The sequence below is a fragment of the Ixodes scapularis genome, unplaced genomic scaffold (genome assembly GCF_016920785.2).
Source record: "Ixodes scapularis isolate PalLabHiFi unplaced genomic scaffold, ASM1692078v2 PGA_scaffold11__112_contigs__length_91849675, whole genome shotgun sequence".
NCBI classification, from domain to species: Eukaryota; Metazoa; Arthropoda; class Arachnida; order Ixodida; family Ixodidae; genus Ixodes; species Ixodes scapularis.
In genome coordinates, this window is record NW_024609837.1 from 36215679 (window position 1) to 36235901 (window position 20223).

Consider the following 20223-nt stretch of genomic DNA (forward strand, 5'->3'; position numbering starts at 1 on the left):
AAGTTGGTTTACAAGAATACTCGAAACATTTTAACATACTATTCGCACTCCTTTCTTTTGGCGTTCATATGGATGATTGGTGGTTCAACGTTTTATCTACATTTCAAGCAGCGGTGTTAAGGTGGCCTTCATTCACTCTTTTTATAAACCGGAAATTTTCTGGGACGTCAAAGGCTGGAGCACCACCTGGAGGTGTTTACCATAAAAAATGGTTTATAATGCAGCGGGCAATCGCTGCAGGTGACACCACAGCTTCGCCGTCCAACCACCTTCCCAGATTGGAGTCCCAACATTTTTTTTTTTTCTATTAAAGTTCAGTTGAGAGTCAGTGCTTGTCCTGTGAGAACTTTCTCTACTTTGTCCCTGTCTTTTGCGCGTTGTTTGCCCTTTTGTCAGTATAAACCATCTACCCCACATCGCCACCCTAATTCAGCCCTATACTCCAATGTCGTTGAACCTCGCCATGCACAACCCAAACTTCGAGTCTGCGCCGGTAGTGGGCTCGAAGTTCCGTCACTGTTCGCGTTTCATCCGAACACGACGGTAGGTTGCTCAGCAAAGAAAAACGTAATAACAGTACATTAAACAAATGAACACTCGTATTAGGCAGCTAAACGAAGTAAGCCATTTTCCTCAAGACAATGGCTTTATACATAAAAAAAAAGATTAATGGGTCTTAAAATAAATTTTTTTAGAAGTCTAAGTTCACTCCAGTGCTTAGAAAACAAACGACAACCTGTGTTAGAATGTCAGGTTGTTAGACGAGTGTCCCTCGTAGAGACGTGGAGGCCGAACTCACCGTTCACCTCGAACGTCTTCCTCCAGCAGAGCGCCGCCTTGGCCATGGCGAGGGCATCTTCGACGTTGCGGCGCTTCTGGCGAATGAAGCGGCGGCAGAGTTCATCGCTGTCCGTCAGCTTCTGCACGTCCGCCGGGTGGAACTGGTCTGCGGGAAAACCAACCACGCCGACAAGACTCGTTCTATCCTTACTATATATTATATTTATTTTCTATTTTATTCCATTCGATATTCTTAAGCCGCCAGTGACTGACGTCTTAAGAAACGCAGAGAGTTGAGGGTTTTTGTGCATCAAATCATGGCTCGACGGCCAATAAGGTTGTGGCAGTCTCCAATAAGAAAAACTCGAGAGCCAATCACAATGTAGGGGGCAGTGTTGCGGAGTTGCCATTCCAGAGTTGGAATGATTCCGGAATCATGCCGCATTTTCGCGACCCCGGAATGAAATGGGAATGGAATGGCGGCAACGTTGAGGGGAATGGAATGGGCATGAAATTAGATGCCTTTTGCCCGTAATGGAATGGGAATGGAATGGGCCCAGTTCTTTATATATATTTTTTTTTTTGGGGGGGGGGGGGTGGGGTGGGGGAGGGGGTTACCTTCAACTATACCGAGCCAGTCAGCGAGTCAGTTGTCCAGAAATAAAATGAATACAACAAACAAGCGTCAAAGCAAAGAGCAGAGGCGGGAGGGGGGGGGGGGGGGGGTGACGGTGGCGCCTTCCATGGACGCGCTAGCGTCGGGCTTCACTGGTGTTACACGAGAGCGAAACAAGAAACCAAGCACCAAGCAAAAGAAACGAAGGGTGCGGCAAAGAAAGAAACAGCCATGCAGAGCTCCTCATCGTCCTTCTTGTCTTGCTTTATCTCTCTCTCTCTCTCTCTCTCTCTCTATATATATATATATATATATATATATATATATATAGCTGTTGCGGTAAGGCGCCTGTGCGATTTTTCCGTCTCTTATATAGCCCCAGCCTTGTACCTGCTCCACAAGTCGTAACTTTAGTGCACTACTACGCTTCTCACGCGCTCAAAGTCTTTCTGAAAATGACTGACTTAGTGGTTTTCGGCGACGCTGTGCAAGTTTGTAATTGGAACTTGATGTCTATTCTAATTAATTAAAGTTAATTAACGAATTTTAATTAATTGGCCAACTGATCGTTACGATTAGCCCCCTATAATATGTCCCCCTGGCCGTATAACTCACCTCCACAAACCGTATCAGTGCATCTTTTACGGATTGTTTTAAATAAATCTGTTTGAATTAAAAATGAACACCCGGTATATATATATATATATATATATATATATATATATAAAACTGAGAAGAAAAAAACCCTTAGTGAAAAACAGCAACAACGGACGATTTAATCTTCGACGTTTCGGCCGGAGTCCGGCCTTCGTCAGGAAGTCTTCCTGACGAAGGCCGGACTCCGGCCGAAACGTCGAAGAATAAATCGTCCGTTGTTGCTGTTTTTCACTAAGGGTTTTTTTCTTCTCAGTTTTATACCCACGCCTTCGGCCTCCCGCCACCATGCCCGTTATATATATATATATATATATATATATATATATATATATATATATATATATATATATATACTGTAAACGACTTAATTTTCGCGGGACCTCATTTTCGTGAATTTCGCGAATCACCTACAATTTGAGAACAGTAGGTCCCGCGAACAATTCCGGTAAAATGTAAACACATTGGAATCTGCATTGAGATCTCACCGCGTCGCGAAAATTAGAACCCGCGAATTATTTCAAAGCATCAGCTTTGAGCTAAATTGCGAAATATTGAGCCCGCAAAAAATGAGTGGTTGCAGTATATAGGAACTATTCACTGACGGCCATAGCCGTGTGCGCGACTGCTGAGCGCGTGCTGATGGCGAGCTTCCACAGTTCTTTTGGAACGTGCATTCCGCACCCTGAAGATTGCCGGTCTTAGCAGCCTATTACTGTGGGCTCGTTCTGAGCATGCGCTCTAAACAGCACCCACAAATATGGCGCCCAGTGAATACTCCTTATATATACAGGGTGTTTCAGAGAACGCAGGCCAAATCGCTCCTGCGAAAACTACTCATCGCAACAAACAAAGGCTTGTGGCGTTTTCGTTCTGGGCTAGGGGCCCATTTAGGAAAATTATTACAGTCCGGGATAATTAACTTGTTAATTATTTTTGTGTAATTAACTTTTTTAATATTGTGTTTAAGGGCATGGTTTAAATTAGAAAATTGCTCAGCATCATCGAAAAACACTAAATCAACAAATTACAGAACAATAGAAGGCACGCGAAGCATTTTACGGCTTTCTGAAAAACCGCCCAAAATCGACGGGGTTTTAAGTTTCGGTTTGCTATCGGAGCGCATCTCAGCCCCGGCGGCACCGCGCCCCGTGGAGAGATAGTGCAACCAGCTTCTGCTGCGTCGCGCGATGACAGCGCAGCAGTGGTTGGTTGCACTATCTCTCCACGGGGCGCGGTGCCGCCGGGGTTGAGATGCGCTCCGATAGCAAACCGAAACTTAAAAACCCGTCGATTTTGTGCGGTTTTTCAGAAAGCCGTAAAAAGCTTCGCGTGCCTTCTATTGTTCTGTAATTTGTTGATTTAGTTTTTTTCGATGATGCTGAGCAATTTTCTAATTGAAACCATGCCCTTAAACACAATATTAAAAAAGTTAATTACGCAAAAATAATTAACAAGTTAATTATCCCGGACTTCAATAATTTTCCTAAATGGACCCCTGGCCAAGGACCAAAACGCCACAAGCCTTTTTTGTTGCGATGAGTAGTTTTCGCAGGAGCGATTTGGCCTGCGTTCTCTGAAACACCCTGTGTAGACGCTTTCAGGCCGCTGTGCATGGGCGCCGCCATAACTGACCTTCAGTTTATATTCCCTCTTATTCCGTTCGCTTCACTTCATCATTACCACAGCAGGACAGGTCATTGCCATTTTAGGTGTTACTGTGTCCTCCTCTCCAGCATAGGCCTTTGTGAAGACCCATCAACGCCCGCTTCACTGGCTCGGCATCTCGCAAAGACAAGAGAAGGTCGGCTATGGCGGCTAAATTTGGCGCGCGCTGAAAGCGTCTATATTTGCGACGGCATGGAGAAAGCATGCGCGCGCGCAGACAGATGTGGGAGATGGGGCGACTCATAACTCGCAGAACTCTGATAACTCGTTGACTCGCGCGCCACCAAAAGAGGATCAGTTGATGTTTTCTTATATACCTCGTATCACCTTATGTTGTACCGCAGCGATGGCTAGAAGCGCGAGCTCATCTCGGCGGCACAATCTCTCGTGACTTAAGAGCAGCTGCCAAAGCTATGGCTTTGCCAGCTGCTCTTAAGTCACGAGAGCTTGTGCCGCTGAGATGTGCCCCAGAGCAAGGAGCTCGTGCTTGTAGCCGTTCCTGCGGTAAATCATAACTTGAAACAGAGTAGAGTTCGAGGAGCGTTGTTTAGCAGGTGGCCAACCCTGCTGCCTTCCACGTTCATTCGCGCGCACTCCTTTGCAGTGCGAAATCTGGGCTTGCTTCGGCATTAAAACAAAACGAGATTCACTTCTCTCTACTCCTCTTGCGCTTTGCTCCGAAGCATGTTTTTTATACTGCATTTTTACGTGTAGGTTCGCCTTTTACTTGCTCTTCGTTCCGATGCTTGTTTTCTGTGTTATATGCTTTAGCATTCAGGTGGGTTAGGGTTACAAGCAATCAAGCGGATTTCCGCTCATTTTCTTTCACTTTAGTCTCTGCATACTTTGTTTCACCTTGCGATGGACCACTGCGGACGCTACGAGTCACCCCAGGTAATCCAGCACCGTGAGCTTAGTAAAATCAGTGTTTTTTTTAGGAATTTAGCTTTTTTTTTTGCAATAGTTTATGCTTTTGATAATGTCAGCTTTCAGCGGCTTAGGCCGGCAGCACAACAGGGTTGGGCAGTATCGCATTTCAGCAATGCATTTCGTATCTGTATTTCTGTATCGCAATACATTTTTTCACCAGCATCTTTATTCCTGTATCAAATACATATGGAATGTTTCTTTTTATTGCGATGCAATCAGGATGAAATGTATTTCGTTACATATCTTGAAAAATACCCCCCCCCCCCCCCCCGAAAAAACAAAATACAAGTCTGAACGCTTTTATATATGCATATATCTGAGGGCATTAAAATCAAGGAGATGTTGGTGCATTGTTACTATGCTGAGCAAGGTTCCTTCAGATTTTCCAAATTATTTCTCTCTTCTGAGAAATGTTGCGTAGTCGGGACTCGAATCATGTAGCCTGCCAGGAGTCGAGTCAGAGTATCTTCTACCGCAGGTCCTTCGGTAGGGATTTAATGAGTCATAGTTTACTGGCATCCAATGCCCGCTGCTAGTTAGTTGGGTCTTGAGAAACAGGAAATCGGAAAGCAAAGCAAGTGTTGCTTGGCCTGCGGCCGAGTAGCTGAGTCACAGTCCGTTGCAACACAAGTCTGGCAGTGCTTGACTTGAAATAGTAGGAGGACTGACGCAGTGAAATTTAACACCTATCCGAATGCGTTTGCGTCTGTAATATTGCACTGCTCAAGGGTACGTCATCAGCCCACGTGAACGTGACCCGCTGCTCTGGTGATCCAATAACCAGGAAGGAGGCCAGACTTGGCCTCACTGTGCCGACCCAGACTTCGTTAACCTGCGACTCGTCTCGTGCGCGCTGTTTCTCAGAGAGCTCGCACCTGTGCCAACCATTTCCGGTCGCAATCCACGAGGTCTCTGTTTGGATGATGCTAGGCAAAACTTAAGGACTACCATTCATGTGTTGGAGGCGGAGGGTCGGCAGGAAAGACCGTCACAACAGGGATGCCACCGCATCGATTTTTCAACCGTAACAGAAGATAAGACGTGTGCGCCAGGAGGCTTCAGGTGGTTCACTATTCTCGAAATTTCCAAATGCAACTGCCTGCATGTTCTTCAACGACGTCACCTACAACAAAAGTACGTATTGGCCTTTCATACAGCAGCGTGGGTAAAGTTTCATGTCCAAGGCAACACCTACAGATACAATAATACTTGTTAATTCCACCGTGACGTCATGTGATCAGTGTTGACAGGGGCGCCCTTATTGGAGAGGGAGTGGTGATGTTATGATGGAATGTATTTAGAGGTCGAAGTATTTTCACATCAGTCGTCAGACAGACAGGACGTCAGTGAAGGGACCGCGGTCAATCCTTGATGGAACCTTTTTTTGAACCCATTGGAGACTCCTCTCCGTCCGGAACCAATACCTTCAAAGCGAAGTGCCAAGCCTGCGGGATAGTAATTTTGGGATAAATATCTTGCACTTCGTACTTAAAGCCTCATCTCAGTTGGTGTCTCAAAGAAATTTGAAAAAATCTATTGCATTATAAGTATTTCTATTACTGCCCTCCCTAAAATGTATTCCTGTGTTTGTATTTCCAAAGACTTCTAGCCTCTTTTTAAAATGTATTTCCGATACTTATCGCGATGCATTTTTACAGATATATTTGAGTATCAGTATTTTAGCTACTATTTTCATCTGTCCCAGTATTTGTATTTCCGAATACATTTTTGCGTATTTCTGCCCAACCCTGCAAAATAATGTAGCTGTCAAGTGCCTTTTTTACGTTTAAAAATTAGAGGTATGGAATGGAACGCTTCAGCCATTCCAGGAGTGGGAATGTACCCAGTGTCCCCATTCCTGGGAGTTTAAAGGAATTGAATTATCGAAAACTCTAATTCCCCGAATGGAATTGGAATGGAATGGGGGGGGGGGGGGGGGGGGGGTGCCCATTCCACAACACTGGTAGGGGGCGTGAACATAAAAGGCCATGCCTTGCGATTCTTAGTATATCAGTTACTATAAGCAGCAAGTGACAAGACAGATATGTTATTAGTAAGTCGTTACTTTATAAGCGTAATGGCGTTTAGAGGGACACCGCTCCGCGAAACCGTGTGCCTCCATCTGTCGAGGTTCGACAGCTAAATGTGGCTGGAAAACACGAATCGATGTATACTATATTTACACACCAATGAAGGGTTTTAGTGCTAGACTGTGTGGGGAAACGCTTCCTGGATAAAAACAATAAATGTGCCGCGGGATGCGGAATCTGGGTGAAGCCTTCAAAGTGACCGCGGAAGGTGGTTTGGTAAAGTATCGTGCTACAATTTACCACGGAGGTGCCTGAAGGTGGTGGAAGCGTCGCATGAAAATTTCAAATAACAAACTATCCCAAGCAAACAAACAAACAATAACTGTTTTTTTTTATCTAAGGCGCCTTTCTGTTAACCACACACTTTCTCGCGTGCGCTACAACCGACAGATGACGAAAATAATCCCTGGAGAAGGACGACAAGGGGGACCATAGACAAACACTTATCTTCCAACACAACAAGGTGGCTGTTGCGCGACTGGAAAAATTCACCAGGTCCACCTCTCCATTTACAGTGGAGTGCTCTACCAACTGAGCTAACCAGGAGTTAGACCTTAGAAGAGCAAACGAGTTTTATCAGCTGGAACCAACTAAAACGAGCAAGGGTGAGCGGCCTGCATTTTTAAGGTGAAGATGCTGGCCGTTCACTCTTGTTGGTGTTAGACTGGTGGCAGTTGATAAAAGCCGTTTGCTCTATACTGACGTCTAACACCTGGTTAGCTCAGCGCTCCACAGGAAATGGAGAGGTGTGGGTTTGATGGCAGGACCAGACGTATTTTTACGATCGCGCACCATTCACCCAGCTGTGTTCAGAAACTTGTGTTTGTCTTTTGTCCCCCTTCTTCCCCTTCTCCAGGGATAATATCGTAATTCTTATCCAGCTCGATTGCACCTTTGCATTTAATTGCATTATCATCATAACAGACAGATGACGGCAGCGGCAGCTTACGGCAGCTTACGGCAGCTCGGCAGGCATTCGGTTAAACCAAAAGCAGACAGCCTTCTCTAATCATAAACTGCACGCTCTTTTTCGGTGCTATAACGGTAAGTGCATGGTTTTCTATTTGTTTCCAATAAAACGGACTGAATGAACACAAAACAAATAAAACCGATGGTTCGTCGAGTAGTTCCAGCTATGTGTTGTCTTTTGGTGCGACTGGGCAGCTGCTGAGTTGCCATAAGCCACAGGGGCCGCTGCCACTATCTCTCGGCGGTTGCGCCAGTCAGCGTGCGCGCGATAAGCAGATGGGCGCTGTAGAAAGCAAACCACTTATCACTTTATTTGTTTTTCACTTTTGACTCAGGTAAGTTTATTCTTGGAAAGTTTGATGCGATGTTCCCACTACCTTTGGGCACATGTCTGGTGAATTGTAGCGCGATACATTATCAAGCCCATTTATGCGTTCACTTTGAAGGCTTAACCCAGATTCGAAACCCTGCGGTAAGCATTCCTCCCTGCAGCATTATCCTCGAGAGCAACCTACTGCGGCGTTTTTAAAGAAAGGAGTGCAATTTGGAAGCGCGTTAAGACACGCGCTCCCGTGTCTTAGAGCGCATTCCCAGTCACTCGTCCCTGACTATAGATGCTACCCAGGCAGCACAAAACGTCGTGGAAACGTCGAGAAAAGGTTCCTGACGTCCGTGACGTCCCGCGTGACCTCTATCACGTTTTTTCGATGTTGAGGTGACGTCCTTATATAACGTTCCATTAGAGTCCAATCAGTGACGTTGTGACGACGTTGTATTCCAACTCAAACGTCGCCAACGTTCCCACGACGTCGATGCACGACGTTCAGGCAACGTCCAACGCTCACGTTTCTTTGACGTTGAAGTGAAGTTCATAAATGACGTTCCATTATCGTCCTGTCCGTGACGTGCTGGCGACGTCATGTTTCAACTTCTACGTCGTCATTGTCGCCACGACAAGACGTTTTAGCAGCGTCGAACACTCACGTTTCTTCGACGTTAAAATAAAGTCAACAGTGACGTTACATTAATGTCCCCTCAGTGACGTTCCAGCGACGTCGCGTTCAGCCCTAACTGTCGTAAACGTCATACAGGACGTACTGGCAACGTTGACCACTCACGTTTTGTTCAACGTTGACGACATATCTAAATTACGTCTCACTTTTGCCTTGTCATTTACGCCTTGGCGATGTCATGCCACAACCTTTGTTTGGTGTTTTTTTAGCTTTTACAGTTCCATCTCCAGCCGCAGAATCACGTATAGTACGCGTTCACTGTTAAAAGCTTAATTACAGCTGTGTTCAAAGTGACACTGCTCAAGAGCCGCAAGCAAAACTTAATTTTTGAGAGTTTGAGAAAATTATTTAAGCATCAATTTATTCATTTCAAGATAATATTAATTGCGCATGGGATTACACTAGGCAGAGCATATACAAAACTCAATGTACACTGAAGGGAAAAAAATATGAAGGCATGTTGGGAATATCATTCCTTTCACATGTGCTTGTTATATTTTTGGTTTGTTTAAAATACTATTACGGTTTTAATTTGCGAAGTCAAGCCCATGGAAGTGAACCCCACGGCGTCCGGAACGAATTGTGCCATTCTCGTCTTTTGCACTCGTGTTGTCGTCTTGCTTTGGTCCTGGGACGCGTCACGGGAGCGTCGCCACACTAGCCCCTCTCCAGGTGATTTCAGGCATGCATCATTTCCTAGGAGCATTCATATTGCTCCGCGACCACCTGGGATTGTTTTAAGGTTCGGAAATTTCTCTTCGTGTTTTGTTACCCATGATCACTTGCGTGCAACCACAAAATTAGCATCAACATCACAGTTCATCCCCAACACCAACTTCCAGCACATTAGCGCTTTCAGTAGATCGGTGCGCAGTCTTGTTACGTGACTGTCAAAACAGATCTTGCTTTCTTTGGCACTGATGACGTACCCAAACGAAAATTGCACGCCGGCACACACAAAATCAGAGCACAATTTCACTGCACACTTGCGCATTTTTGAACACTACTTCAAAAAATAAAATGCCCGGCAATGACGAAATCCGGTAGATACTGTCAACAGTTTGTGTAGGTGGCACACATGATGCCATCCGTTGAATGGCCCAGATGACGGTCCAAGAAGCGTTCAAGTCCAGCCTGCACCTAAGTGTCAACAAAAACAAAAACGAAAAAAAAAAAAAAAAAAAACTAGGGCCGGCGTCAACACGGCGCGAGAGAGAGGGGGAAAGGTAGGCAGAGGAGGGGCCAGTGGCATCTCCATAGAGCCCCATGCGATGCGTCGGGAAAGTCAGCAAGAAGAGGGCGAGAGAGAAAAGTGGGTGAAGATAGCAACGACGAACAATTGACAAGCCTAAGTTCCGGGCGCGCGTATTTTCTCAGTCGTTCTCAAAATATTTCACCGAATGTTCTGTTCTTCGAACCCGGTCCAGCTTTTTCCGAAAGCCAGTCCCGGCCGTCACGTCTACGGGTCTACGAGGCAGGCTGCTATGTCGCCATGATTTTTTTTTTTGAGTCTGCATACAGTATAAGTGCTGCGATTGGATGAGTCGGTCAAGTCGCCCCCATGAAGAAGTCGGTGATCGCCAAAAACGCCGTCGTATTCAGTCACGCCTCGAGGATCTTTTTCAAGGCCATAACGCTTCACATGTTGAATCGTACTGCTGCTCGGATCACGGTGCCTGTGAGGATATGAATGACGCCCCCCAGAAAACAAGTGGCAGTGCACATAACGGCGCGTCAAGTCCAGTCTCCGATCAAGACCCTTCAGACGCCTCCGTCGATTCCAATCAAGAACGCCCAGCGGACGGGATCCCCCTTCTGAAACCATTCCCGTGCACGCAGTGAGAGTACCAGCAGCTACGCGCAATAGGACGGCTAAACCACGCGCGTCAGCGCATTAATCAGAAGCCGAACGAGGTAAGCGGTGGAACATTCCGCGCCCCGTGACATCGTCTCTTGTTCATTTATTTACGTGAATTTGTTTGTTATTTTATATGTTTGAGGCTGGCACATCCAGGGACGTCTCTTGGAGGCGCTCCGTATAGCATATCGTGTCTGAACATGCTCAAATAAACAGTTCGTGCCAAACCTGTGTTTTAGTTGCTTCCTTCGTACTTGCTTGATAGCAACTTGCCTTCGCAATAATACTGAAAAATTACTCCTTCTTTTTTTTTTGGGGGGGGGGGGGGGAAAGGGGGGGGGGGGACCACAACGTTTTCCCACGACGGCTAGGGAACGTAATTTGGAAAGGTTTCTTGACGTTCTGTGAACGTCGTTGGTAGTCCGGATGTCGTAAACACACGTATCATAAACGTCGAGGGAGGACGCAACGGCCCACTGAGACGTGCATGTGACGTGCAAGAAACGTCATTTGGAACGTCCCCTCGACCTTCTGTGCACCTTTTCTCGCGGACATTTAAAGGTTTCATCGACGTCGAAGGAAGGTAACGTCCGGACCTTCGACGTTTTACGACGTCACGTTACAGACGTCTTCGACGTTCTTTCGACGTTTTCTTCACGTTTATGTGCTGCTTGGGTATGCAGACCCGCCAGATTACAGCCGCCATTGCTGACCCTATCTCGTCTAATCGAGATACCAAGCCACTGAAGCGGGCATTGACGAGCCCCCACAAAGGCCAATGCTGGAGAGGACACAGTGGAATTTATTAATGCATTAGCCTGTCCTGCTGCGTGAATGATTGAGCGAAGTGTTCAAAATAATACAAAACACAAAGTGAAGGTCGGTTATGGCGGCACAAGATGTAGAGCTGCTGCAAAGCGTCTATACTTGAGCAGTATGATGAAGCAAGTGGGAGTTCGTAGCTGCAAAACAACCTTCTAAGCTACAGGGCATAACTCCGCGGGAAAATACTACGCAGTCATGGGGCAAATTCATGCAGATCTCTTACTTCGTTTAATTAAGGCGCGAAAAAAAGCCCATCATTGAACGAAATATGCATCACTTCGCTCGAAGTCATACTCGTTATCCTAGTTAATTAATTGTTCGCCTTAGAAAAAAGCGTCGAGAACATATGTTATTACATAATGGCCGCTGACAGCGAAAGCAACGCAGGGCGTGACTCGTTAATGCTTCGAGTATTGCGATTCGTTGTTCGAATTTTTTATTGGCTAATATATCAGTCTCATTGGCCACGGAACGGTAATAAGATGCCCGGGACACGACACGTCTCTGCGGTTTTTAGACTGTCAGTACCTGCAGAGGATATTTTCTTATTGATCAGCCATTCGGATTAGCCTGGGAACATCAGAAACAGAAAAAAAAAAAAAAAGACTTGTTGCTGTTAAAAAAAAAAAATTCAGATATTTTTTTTTTTTTTTTTGCTAGCGTGTAGGAAAGTGGACGAGCGATTCCAGACTTTCCTCTGACCATGCGGACGTGAAATGGATTAAAAGAAACAAGCATAATTTCCCGCAACCAATATGACTTCCTGGTTTTTCGCAATGCATTTTGTTTTTGTGTGTGTGTGTACGCGCCGGTATGTATCTTTTGTCTGTTTTTCCGTGTAGATTTTGATGCCTATGAACAAAACAAAAATAGCTTAACAACAGATGAAATGAATACTAGGTAGGATTTCGTTCCATAAAAAAACAACCAACACGCTGTCCATGTCTTCGCGGTTTCGTGCAACAAGACGACGTTGAGCCTGGGTTGAACAGAATATGCGAGAGAACGCGTAGGCAACACGCAACTCACAATGCTATGTTCACACTACGGACGGGAGGTGCCGATCTTTCGTAACACACGCAAGCGCAAGAGGCGGAACGATTAACTTCAGAATGCAAGCAATCGCGGTCTGAACGAACTCGTACCGTTATGAAAGATGGGCGCCTTGCGTTCGTAATGTGAAAATAGCATAACAATGCATGCGACTGATAACGCTTTAAAAACTACAGACAGCTTAAGAAACGTTGGGTGTGCCCCGTACCGAGCATGTTACCGTCATTCCGCAGCCAAATAAATTGCGGCACTAGCCGACAAGACCGCCTAAGTACGAATCGGGAAACAAAAACTTTGAAGATAATAATTGCGCTTCTTTGGTTGTGAGTGACTACGGTGCAAAATCTTTAATTGTTATTTCGCCAACGACGCGGGTTTCTGTCAAATATTCCCGTTTAAAAGTAACGAGACCTAACCGATCTATTACGGCAAAAGGCGCCAAAATTCCTTAAAAACAATCCGCGTTACAAATGCTTTTATAATTTACTTGGCGGGCTGTCAGGGGGTCAGACGACGAGTCTCTGGTCAAAGTTTTGCCATTCGGGGGTACCGCGTGATTTTTAGATGCCGTATGAGTTGACGACCGAAGGTGACTCGTTGATGTGCGCGCGCATATGGTAGAGAGATCGAGCGGCCGTGGCCGCTTGATCTGGCTGGTTACTTATGCGAACCAAAATTGACGTCACCGCAAGTGCCACAGATTGTGCTGAGCTATCATCCCCACCCCTGCACATTTCGGCTTGGATGAGCATCATACCGGCGGGCGGTCGTGTATCACTACTTTGAGGTGCACGTTAAAGACCCCATGGCTAGCGGTCCTACCACACCGGTAAAATTACTCATCTGAGAAACAAGTCGTCAGTTAAGGCAGACTAACTTCAGGCTGTATAAGCATACACACTTCGATTTTCTTTTTTCTTTTTTGCTGAGCTATCATCGCCTTTTTGCTCGTGATTTTGGTGTCTTCACAAATCCACGAAAGCGGAGTTTAAAACTAGATATTTGCATGAATGTACTACAGTTCTCAGCGAAACGAAATGGACAAGTGGAATAGGCGGCTTCGCGCAGATACGGTGACTCTAGTGATTACTAGATTAACCGAAGGGCGGAGCCGTGTTGTTGCTCTAGGATAGTGTAGCCATATATGGTTGCAGTAACCTTTACGCTACTTAAGCGACGCTGTTACTCGCGGCCGTGAATCACTACTGCGTGGTGCACGTTAAAAAAAACCCAGGCTAGCGGTTGTACCGCACTGGCTAAATTGCTCATCGGCAGCTCAGACACCAGACACCCACTGAGGCAGACTAACTTCCGGCTGTATAAACAAACGTACAGACAAGTTTTCTTTTGCTTCGCTGTTACTCTACCGAGATTATGCGCTGCATTAGATCACTTCGTTTCGCTGAGCACTGCGCACACCGGTGGCGAAACGAAGTTACGCCACCTATTCAGGGACGCAAATTATTCTCATAACATCAAGCAACTACAAAAACGGCATCTAACCTATTAAGTGGCTCGCCCTTGAGTATTAAACGGTTAACAGGTAATTAAGGTCGGAAATCAACGTTACTTATATTGTACGGAATGACGAGTGATGAGGCAAAGAAAACTGAAGGAAACTAAACGCTAAATGTGCCAAACTTGTGCCCAAAACAAAATTAAAAAAGGCTGGCGTCGGACGCGTCAGGAATCGAACCCGGGGCCTCCACACGAAAGCCAAGCACGGTAACCCCTCGGGCAAGCACGCACTCACTCGGCGACGCGCGTGGTTTTACTCCCCCCTTTAAAACGAGCATCATCTCGATGCAACGCGCCGGGAAATGGAGCAGCAAAACAATAAAAAAAAAATGATGGGAAACTACGGAGGCTTGTAAAACAAAGTCCTATCGAGCGTACTACAAAAATGCAGTTCACAGTCCTATCGTTCATATTACCGCTTGAGGCGAACGACGTGAACGACTTCCGGTCGTGGAGTTTGATGAAGTTTGTGTTCCGTCGGGCGTCACCTCGTAGTTGAGATCCCCGAATCGACGAAGACTTTTGTAGGGGCCGAAGTAGCACTTCTCGAAGTTTCTCGCTTAGACCGCGTCGTCGTATAGGGGTCCAGACCCACACACGGTCTCCGGGCTTGAAGCGAACGTCGATCGGACGAGGGTTGTACCGGGTAGCGTCGGCACGTTGTTTATCTTGAACCCGGAATCGGGCGAGCTGGCGAACTTCTTCAGCTCGTTGAGCAACCATCTGGGCTTCGTGGCACGCATCGTCAGCTGGTTTGTGGGGCAGCATCGCGTCGAGCAGGGTCGTTACTTTTCTACCATGCACCAGCTGAAACGGTGTCACTCATGTGGTCTCTTGCACCGTCGTGTTGTAAGGAAACGTGACGAAGGGTAACACCTCGTCCCACGTCTTGTGCTCTACGTCGACATACATGGAGATCATGTCGGCGATACTTTAGTTTAGACTTTCTGTTAGTCCATTTTTCTGCGGATGGTATGTAGTGGCTCGACAGTGGCAGGTGCTACTGAGGCGAAGGATTTCTTGCGTCAGTTGAGCCATGAACGATGATCTACGGTCTGTAATGAGGATATCGGGGGCACCGTGCCGGAGGCTGCGACTTCTTGCTAACTTGGCGACTTCAACAGCCATACCTGATCGAAGGGCTTTCTTCACGGCGTACTGTATGAGATAATCGGTCGCGACGATTCTCCATCGGTTTCCTTGCGTCGATGGCGGGAACGGTCCAAGTAAACCCATTCCGATTTGCTGGAATGGGGCAGAAGCTGCCATAATATGCTGAAGAAGTCCTGCCGGTCTCGTCGGTAGTTTCCTTTGTCGTTGGAAGTCGTGGTAAGATCGGATGTAGTGATGGACTGTCTTCGCAAGCTTGGGCCAGTAGTACTTTTCACGTATCCTGGCAAGAGTTTTGCTGTAGCCAAGGTGTCCCGCCGTCGGGTCATCATGGCAGGTTTGAAGTATTTCTTTTCGAAGAGTGGAAGGAATCACCAACAGCCACCTAGTGTTGTTTTCGCTGAAATTTCCTTCTAAGCCCACCTTATTGGATGGAGAAATTTGGCAGTGTTGATATGAAAACGTGGGGAACAGCGCTTCCTTGCCCGCCTAGGTGCTCGATGAGTCCTCGCATTTCATGATCATTTGTTTGGAGTGCTGTCATGTCACTGATATCTAGTACGCCGAGGGAACACTCGTCGTCGTCGTCTTCAGTGCAGGCAGGACCGGCCTCGACGGGGGCCCTTGACAGACAGTCGGCATTGCTGTGCTTTCGGCCGGACTAGTACAGCACGGTCATGTCAAACTCCTGCAATCGCAGAGTCCACCGGGCGAGGCGTCCTGGGGAGTTTTTCTGATTCACAAGCAAGCCAGCAGAGCGAGTGGTGCTCTGTAACCACTCGGAACGGACTTCCGCACACGTACGGGCGAAACTTGGTTATCCCCCAGACGACGGCGAGGCATTCTTGCACCGTCGTGGAGTAATTACCCTCCGCCTTGGACGTTGTCCGGCTTATATAGGCGATTACCCGCTCTGTTTCCTCTTGTATCTGGACCAGTACCAGGCCAAGACCCGTGTTACTTGCGTCCGTGTGAATTTCTGCCTGTGCATTCTGGTAAAAATGGCCAAGGACGGAAGGTGTTTGAAGTCTTCGTTTAAGCTCGTCAAACACCCGCTGGTGCTCTTCTGTCCACTGAAACATTACTGCGTCTTTTGTAAGGCAAGTCAGTGGCGCAGAATGCTTCGCCAAATCTAGAACGAAGCGCCTGTAGTAGGCACAGACGCTCAGGAACCTTCTTATGGCCTTTTTGTCCGACGGCGGGGAAAATGCGGATACGGAGCGCGTCTTCTTGGGGTCAGGACGAACACCCTCGCTGTTCACGACGTGTCTTAGGAACTGGAGGTTACCATAAGCAAACCGTCTTTTCGTTTGCATCAGAGTTAGTCCAGCGGCCTTGATGGCTTGAAGTACAGCATGGAATCATCGTAAGTGCTCGTCGGAAGTTGCTGGCGAATAAAACAACGTCGTCGATGTAGACGAGGCAACTCTGCCATTTTAAGCCTGCAAGCACGGTGCCCATGACACGCTGAAAGGTTGCTGGCGCTCTGAATACTCCGAAAGGCATCACTTTAAATTCGTACAGTCCGTCGGGCGTGACGAAGTAAGTTTTCCCCCTGTCCCGTTCGTCAACCTCAATCTGCCAGTAGCCACTCTTCAAGTTCATCGGCGAAAAGTAACGGGAGTGGCGCAGACGGTCTAGAGCAGGGGTGGCCAGGCTGACCCGGCCTGGGAGCCACAAACAAAACCACCAAACCTCTAAGAGCCGCGGGGGGGGGGGGGGGGGGGGGGCATACTTTTGTTTAGGGCCTTTGGCCAAAAGTTCCCCCTCCCCCCCCCCCCCCCCCCAAGAAACATATGCAATGAACCAAAAAAAAAAAAGAAACAGTTTAGTGAAGCGCGTGGTAGCTGTGTTTATTTCATTCATCACGGCTGCGGGCACAGTGAATTACACTAATGCAGCGGTTGCTCATTGTGTGTCTGTGTTGGGCTTCCCCATTCGTAAAACAAGCCGCTTGAAGTTCGGCTCGAACGACGTCGTTGCGCTCCGGAGTAGCTCAGTCAGGTGGTCGTCCGTTAGGGTCGCGCGCTGTTTTGACTTTACCGCTTTCATTGTTGAGAACACAGCCTCGCAGCAGTATGTTGATCCAAATATGGAGAGGAGTTTCTGGCCCGCGAGCTTGACGTGGGGATACCTTGCTTCTGGCGCCTGCCCCCAGAATACTGCAGTTCTCTGAGACTGCAGGAACGTCTTCAGCCCTTCGTATTCTTGTAGTTCAAGCAGTTCCAGTTCCAAGGCTCCTGCATTTCCTGCCAAGTTTTTCATGGTTGGACAGTCGACGCTCAACACATCAAACATAAAAGGATTCACCAGAAGGGCAAAACAAGGGCTTGAGTTGGTGCATATCTTTGAACCGGGAATGAAAGTCCCTCTCGAGTTCCTCGAGCTTTACGAGATATTCCGAGCTCAGCATCGGCCAGTTCAAACTCGGGTTCTGCATCCAGCATGCTCTTCGGCCGCGGGAAGTGGATCAGGCGCTTTGTTTTCAGGTCGTTTTAAAACTTTTTGAGCTTGTTTTGAAAGCTGAAGACTGTTCGTGAGAATTCCGATACTATTTTTTCTTTTCCGTGCAGCGACATGTTTGGAGTTTTAAGGTGCTGAACTACGTCAGTGAGGTAACCGAGATCAACACACCAACCTGCGTCATGAAGTTCAGGACATGGCTTCTCTTTCGCTTCCAGAAAAGCTTGAATTGGCTTCATAAGATCCACAAGCCTTGATAGTACGTTGCTCATTGACAGCCAGCGTACCGCACAAAAAAACGAAACGTCGTTGGGTGCTTCATGAAGTTCCAGTTCTTCGAGGAAATTGCGGAATTGCCGGTGGGTTTTTGCATTTGATCGTATGTAGTTGTTGACTCGAAGGACGGTGCTTATAACGTCTTTGTAGCTGAAGTGCTTCGCCACCAGGTGCTCGCGATGGATAATGCAATGCATTGGGAGAAAATCTGGAATGCTGGGATCGCTCCGCAGAAGACCTACCAAGCCCACATTCTTACCAACCATAGCAGGCGCACCATCAGTGGCAATAGCGACAAGTTTCTGCAGAGGAACGTCGAACCTCTCTAACGTTGTTAACAACGCATTCTTAATGTCAACACCACGAGTGGTTTCTTTGAGGGCAACCAGGGGGGATCGGTGGCCGAGTGGGCTGAAGCGCACACCCAGCTCGACGCGCGTGGAGCGAAAGCTCGCGCTGCAGAACCCAGGGATCCTGGGTTCGAGCCCCACCCCTGCCCGTTTCGATCTGGATGAGCATCGTACCGGCGTGCGGTCGTGTATCACTACTGCGTGGTGCACGTTAAAGACCCCAGGCTAGCGGTTGTACTGCACTGGCTAAATTGCTCATCTACAGCGTGTGACTCGTCGCAACTTTAATGGCAGACCAACTACATGCTGTATAAATATCCCCACAACCCCAATTATTATCATTATTGAGGGCAACCATGTCCAGATGCTCTTCTCTCACGCTTTCGTCGGATAAGACATAACGAACGCAGATTGCAAGCTGTGGCTTGTCTTGTATATCCGTAGATTCATCAAGGGCTAAGCTGAATGCTTTACAGCTGTTTAGGCCCTCTTGAAGCTTGTCGACGACGTCGGCGCTTTGCTGTGAAATGTGCCTTTCGACCGATTGTCGTGAAATTGGGACTTGGTTGACCAAGCTTTGAAGATTCTTGTTGTGTGGATCCAACAATGTCACGACGTTGGAGATGTTAGTCTTCACAAGTTCTCCTTCCGAGTAAGCTCGCTTGGTATGAGCAATGTTCCATTCGATTGCAAAGCTTGCTTCGGCTGCTACGTCAGATTCCTTGCTGAAGGTCTTATCAAGGACTGCTGATTCTGAAGTTGCGATTTGAGCTGGGCCAGTTTGACTTTTCTCAACTCAGGTGAAGCTGGATGGTCCCGAGAAAAGGTTTCGTGATCGGTCTCATAATGCCGTCGAACATTGCTTGCCTTGTGGTGCGAAATTGCTGCATTACAGATGAGGCAGAGGGGCTTACCGTTTTTCTCAGTGAAGGCGAAATCTTCCTCCCACTCAGGAAGGAATGTCCGATATTCATCTTCGTAAAAATAGTCAGAGTTCAGGCGAGCTGGTGTAAGTTGAACATGATTGTAAACCTGAGACTGGGGCAGAAAAAGAACACAACAAAAGGTAGAAAAACAGGAGTTAACGTCTCAACAGACGTTGCCTCCTCTTTTTCTACCTTCAGTTTTGTTCTCCTTTCTGCCCCAGTCTCAGATTTACAATCATGTTCATCTTCGTACTTACGCTTCTTGTTCGACGCCATTGCGACGACGTCCGCAGAGCCTCGTAACAACTTGGCCCAGGGTGGTTAGACGTAGGCAACAGTTAACTTCTTGTCTCGGCAGAGCAGGTAGAACACCGTAGAAGCAGCTGAAGAAATGATGACCTCCTCGCATGGAATTCTGACAGTCATTTAGAACTTTTTCCACATGTCTGCTTTTCCAATCGAAGCGCGACTTTGATACAACAAACGTTTTGCCCTTCCATGCAAGTGTTTTAGACAGCCTTCACTAACCGCTGCTAGTCACCCCCTTCCCCCCCCCCCCCCCCCCCCCCCCCCCCCCGAAAGTAGAACCAAGCAGCCTCTGGGTCACAACTGTGAGCCGATAAAAATAATAATGAGAATGTTCTCGGTCCCTTGTGAACTTGAACATAACATCTGTGGCTAGTGGATGCCATGAATGAGGTCAACCCGGGTTTCCGCGACCTTCAACAATAAACGATGTGGGGGAAGATTCATTAACCTAATGGGGCAAGTATCACCGGCAAGTGACAAAGGCCGGGAGACAGAACATTCCCTCGACCCCAAGCCAAAGTGCATGCATCGTTTGACAATCCCTGTCCCTGATGCATTTCCCCCTAGGGTCCAGCAAACTCTCTCAAACAATGAAAGGAACAGGATCTGTGGAAACATACGAGTGAAATGCGGTTCGACTGTACCTATGGTGGCACAAAACTGCCGAAGTGCAAGCTGTTTTCTATTCTGAAATATTTTCTTTCTTTCCTGGGGAAAGGGGGAAAAAATGTCCTTCTTTGGCCAAGGAAAGAAAGAAGGAAAGTGGCGGGCCGGGGGGGGGGGGGGGGGGAGAGGTCCCTTACAAGGGATCCGCG

General features: G+C 47.4%; 1 protein-coding gene across 1 annotated transcript in view; it reads right to left on the reverse strand.

Annotated features, from left to right (window-relative positions):
* LOC8031585 (motile sperm domain-containing protein 2) overlaps positions 1-20223 on the reverse strand; it is a 111913-nt gene that overhangs the window by 79067 nt on the left and 12623 nt on the right. The window contains exon 2 of the mRNA XM_029985572.4: positions 800-946. Within this exon, the coding sequence (XP_029841432.3) occupies positions 800-946 (147 nt within the window). The remainder of the gene's footprint in view (positions 1-799; positions 947-20223) is intronic.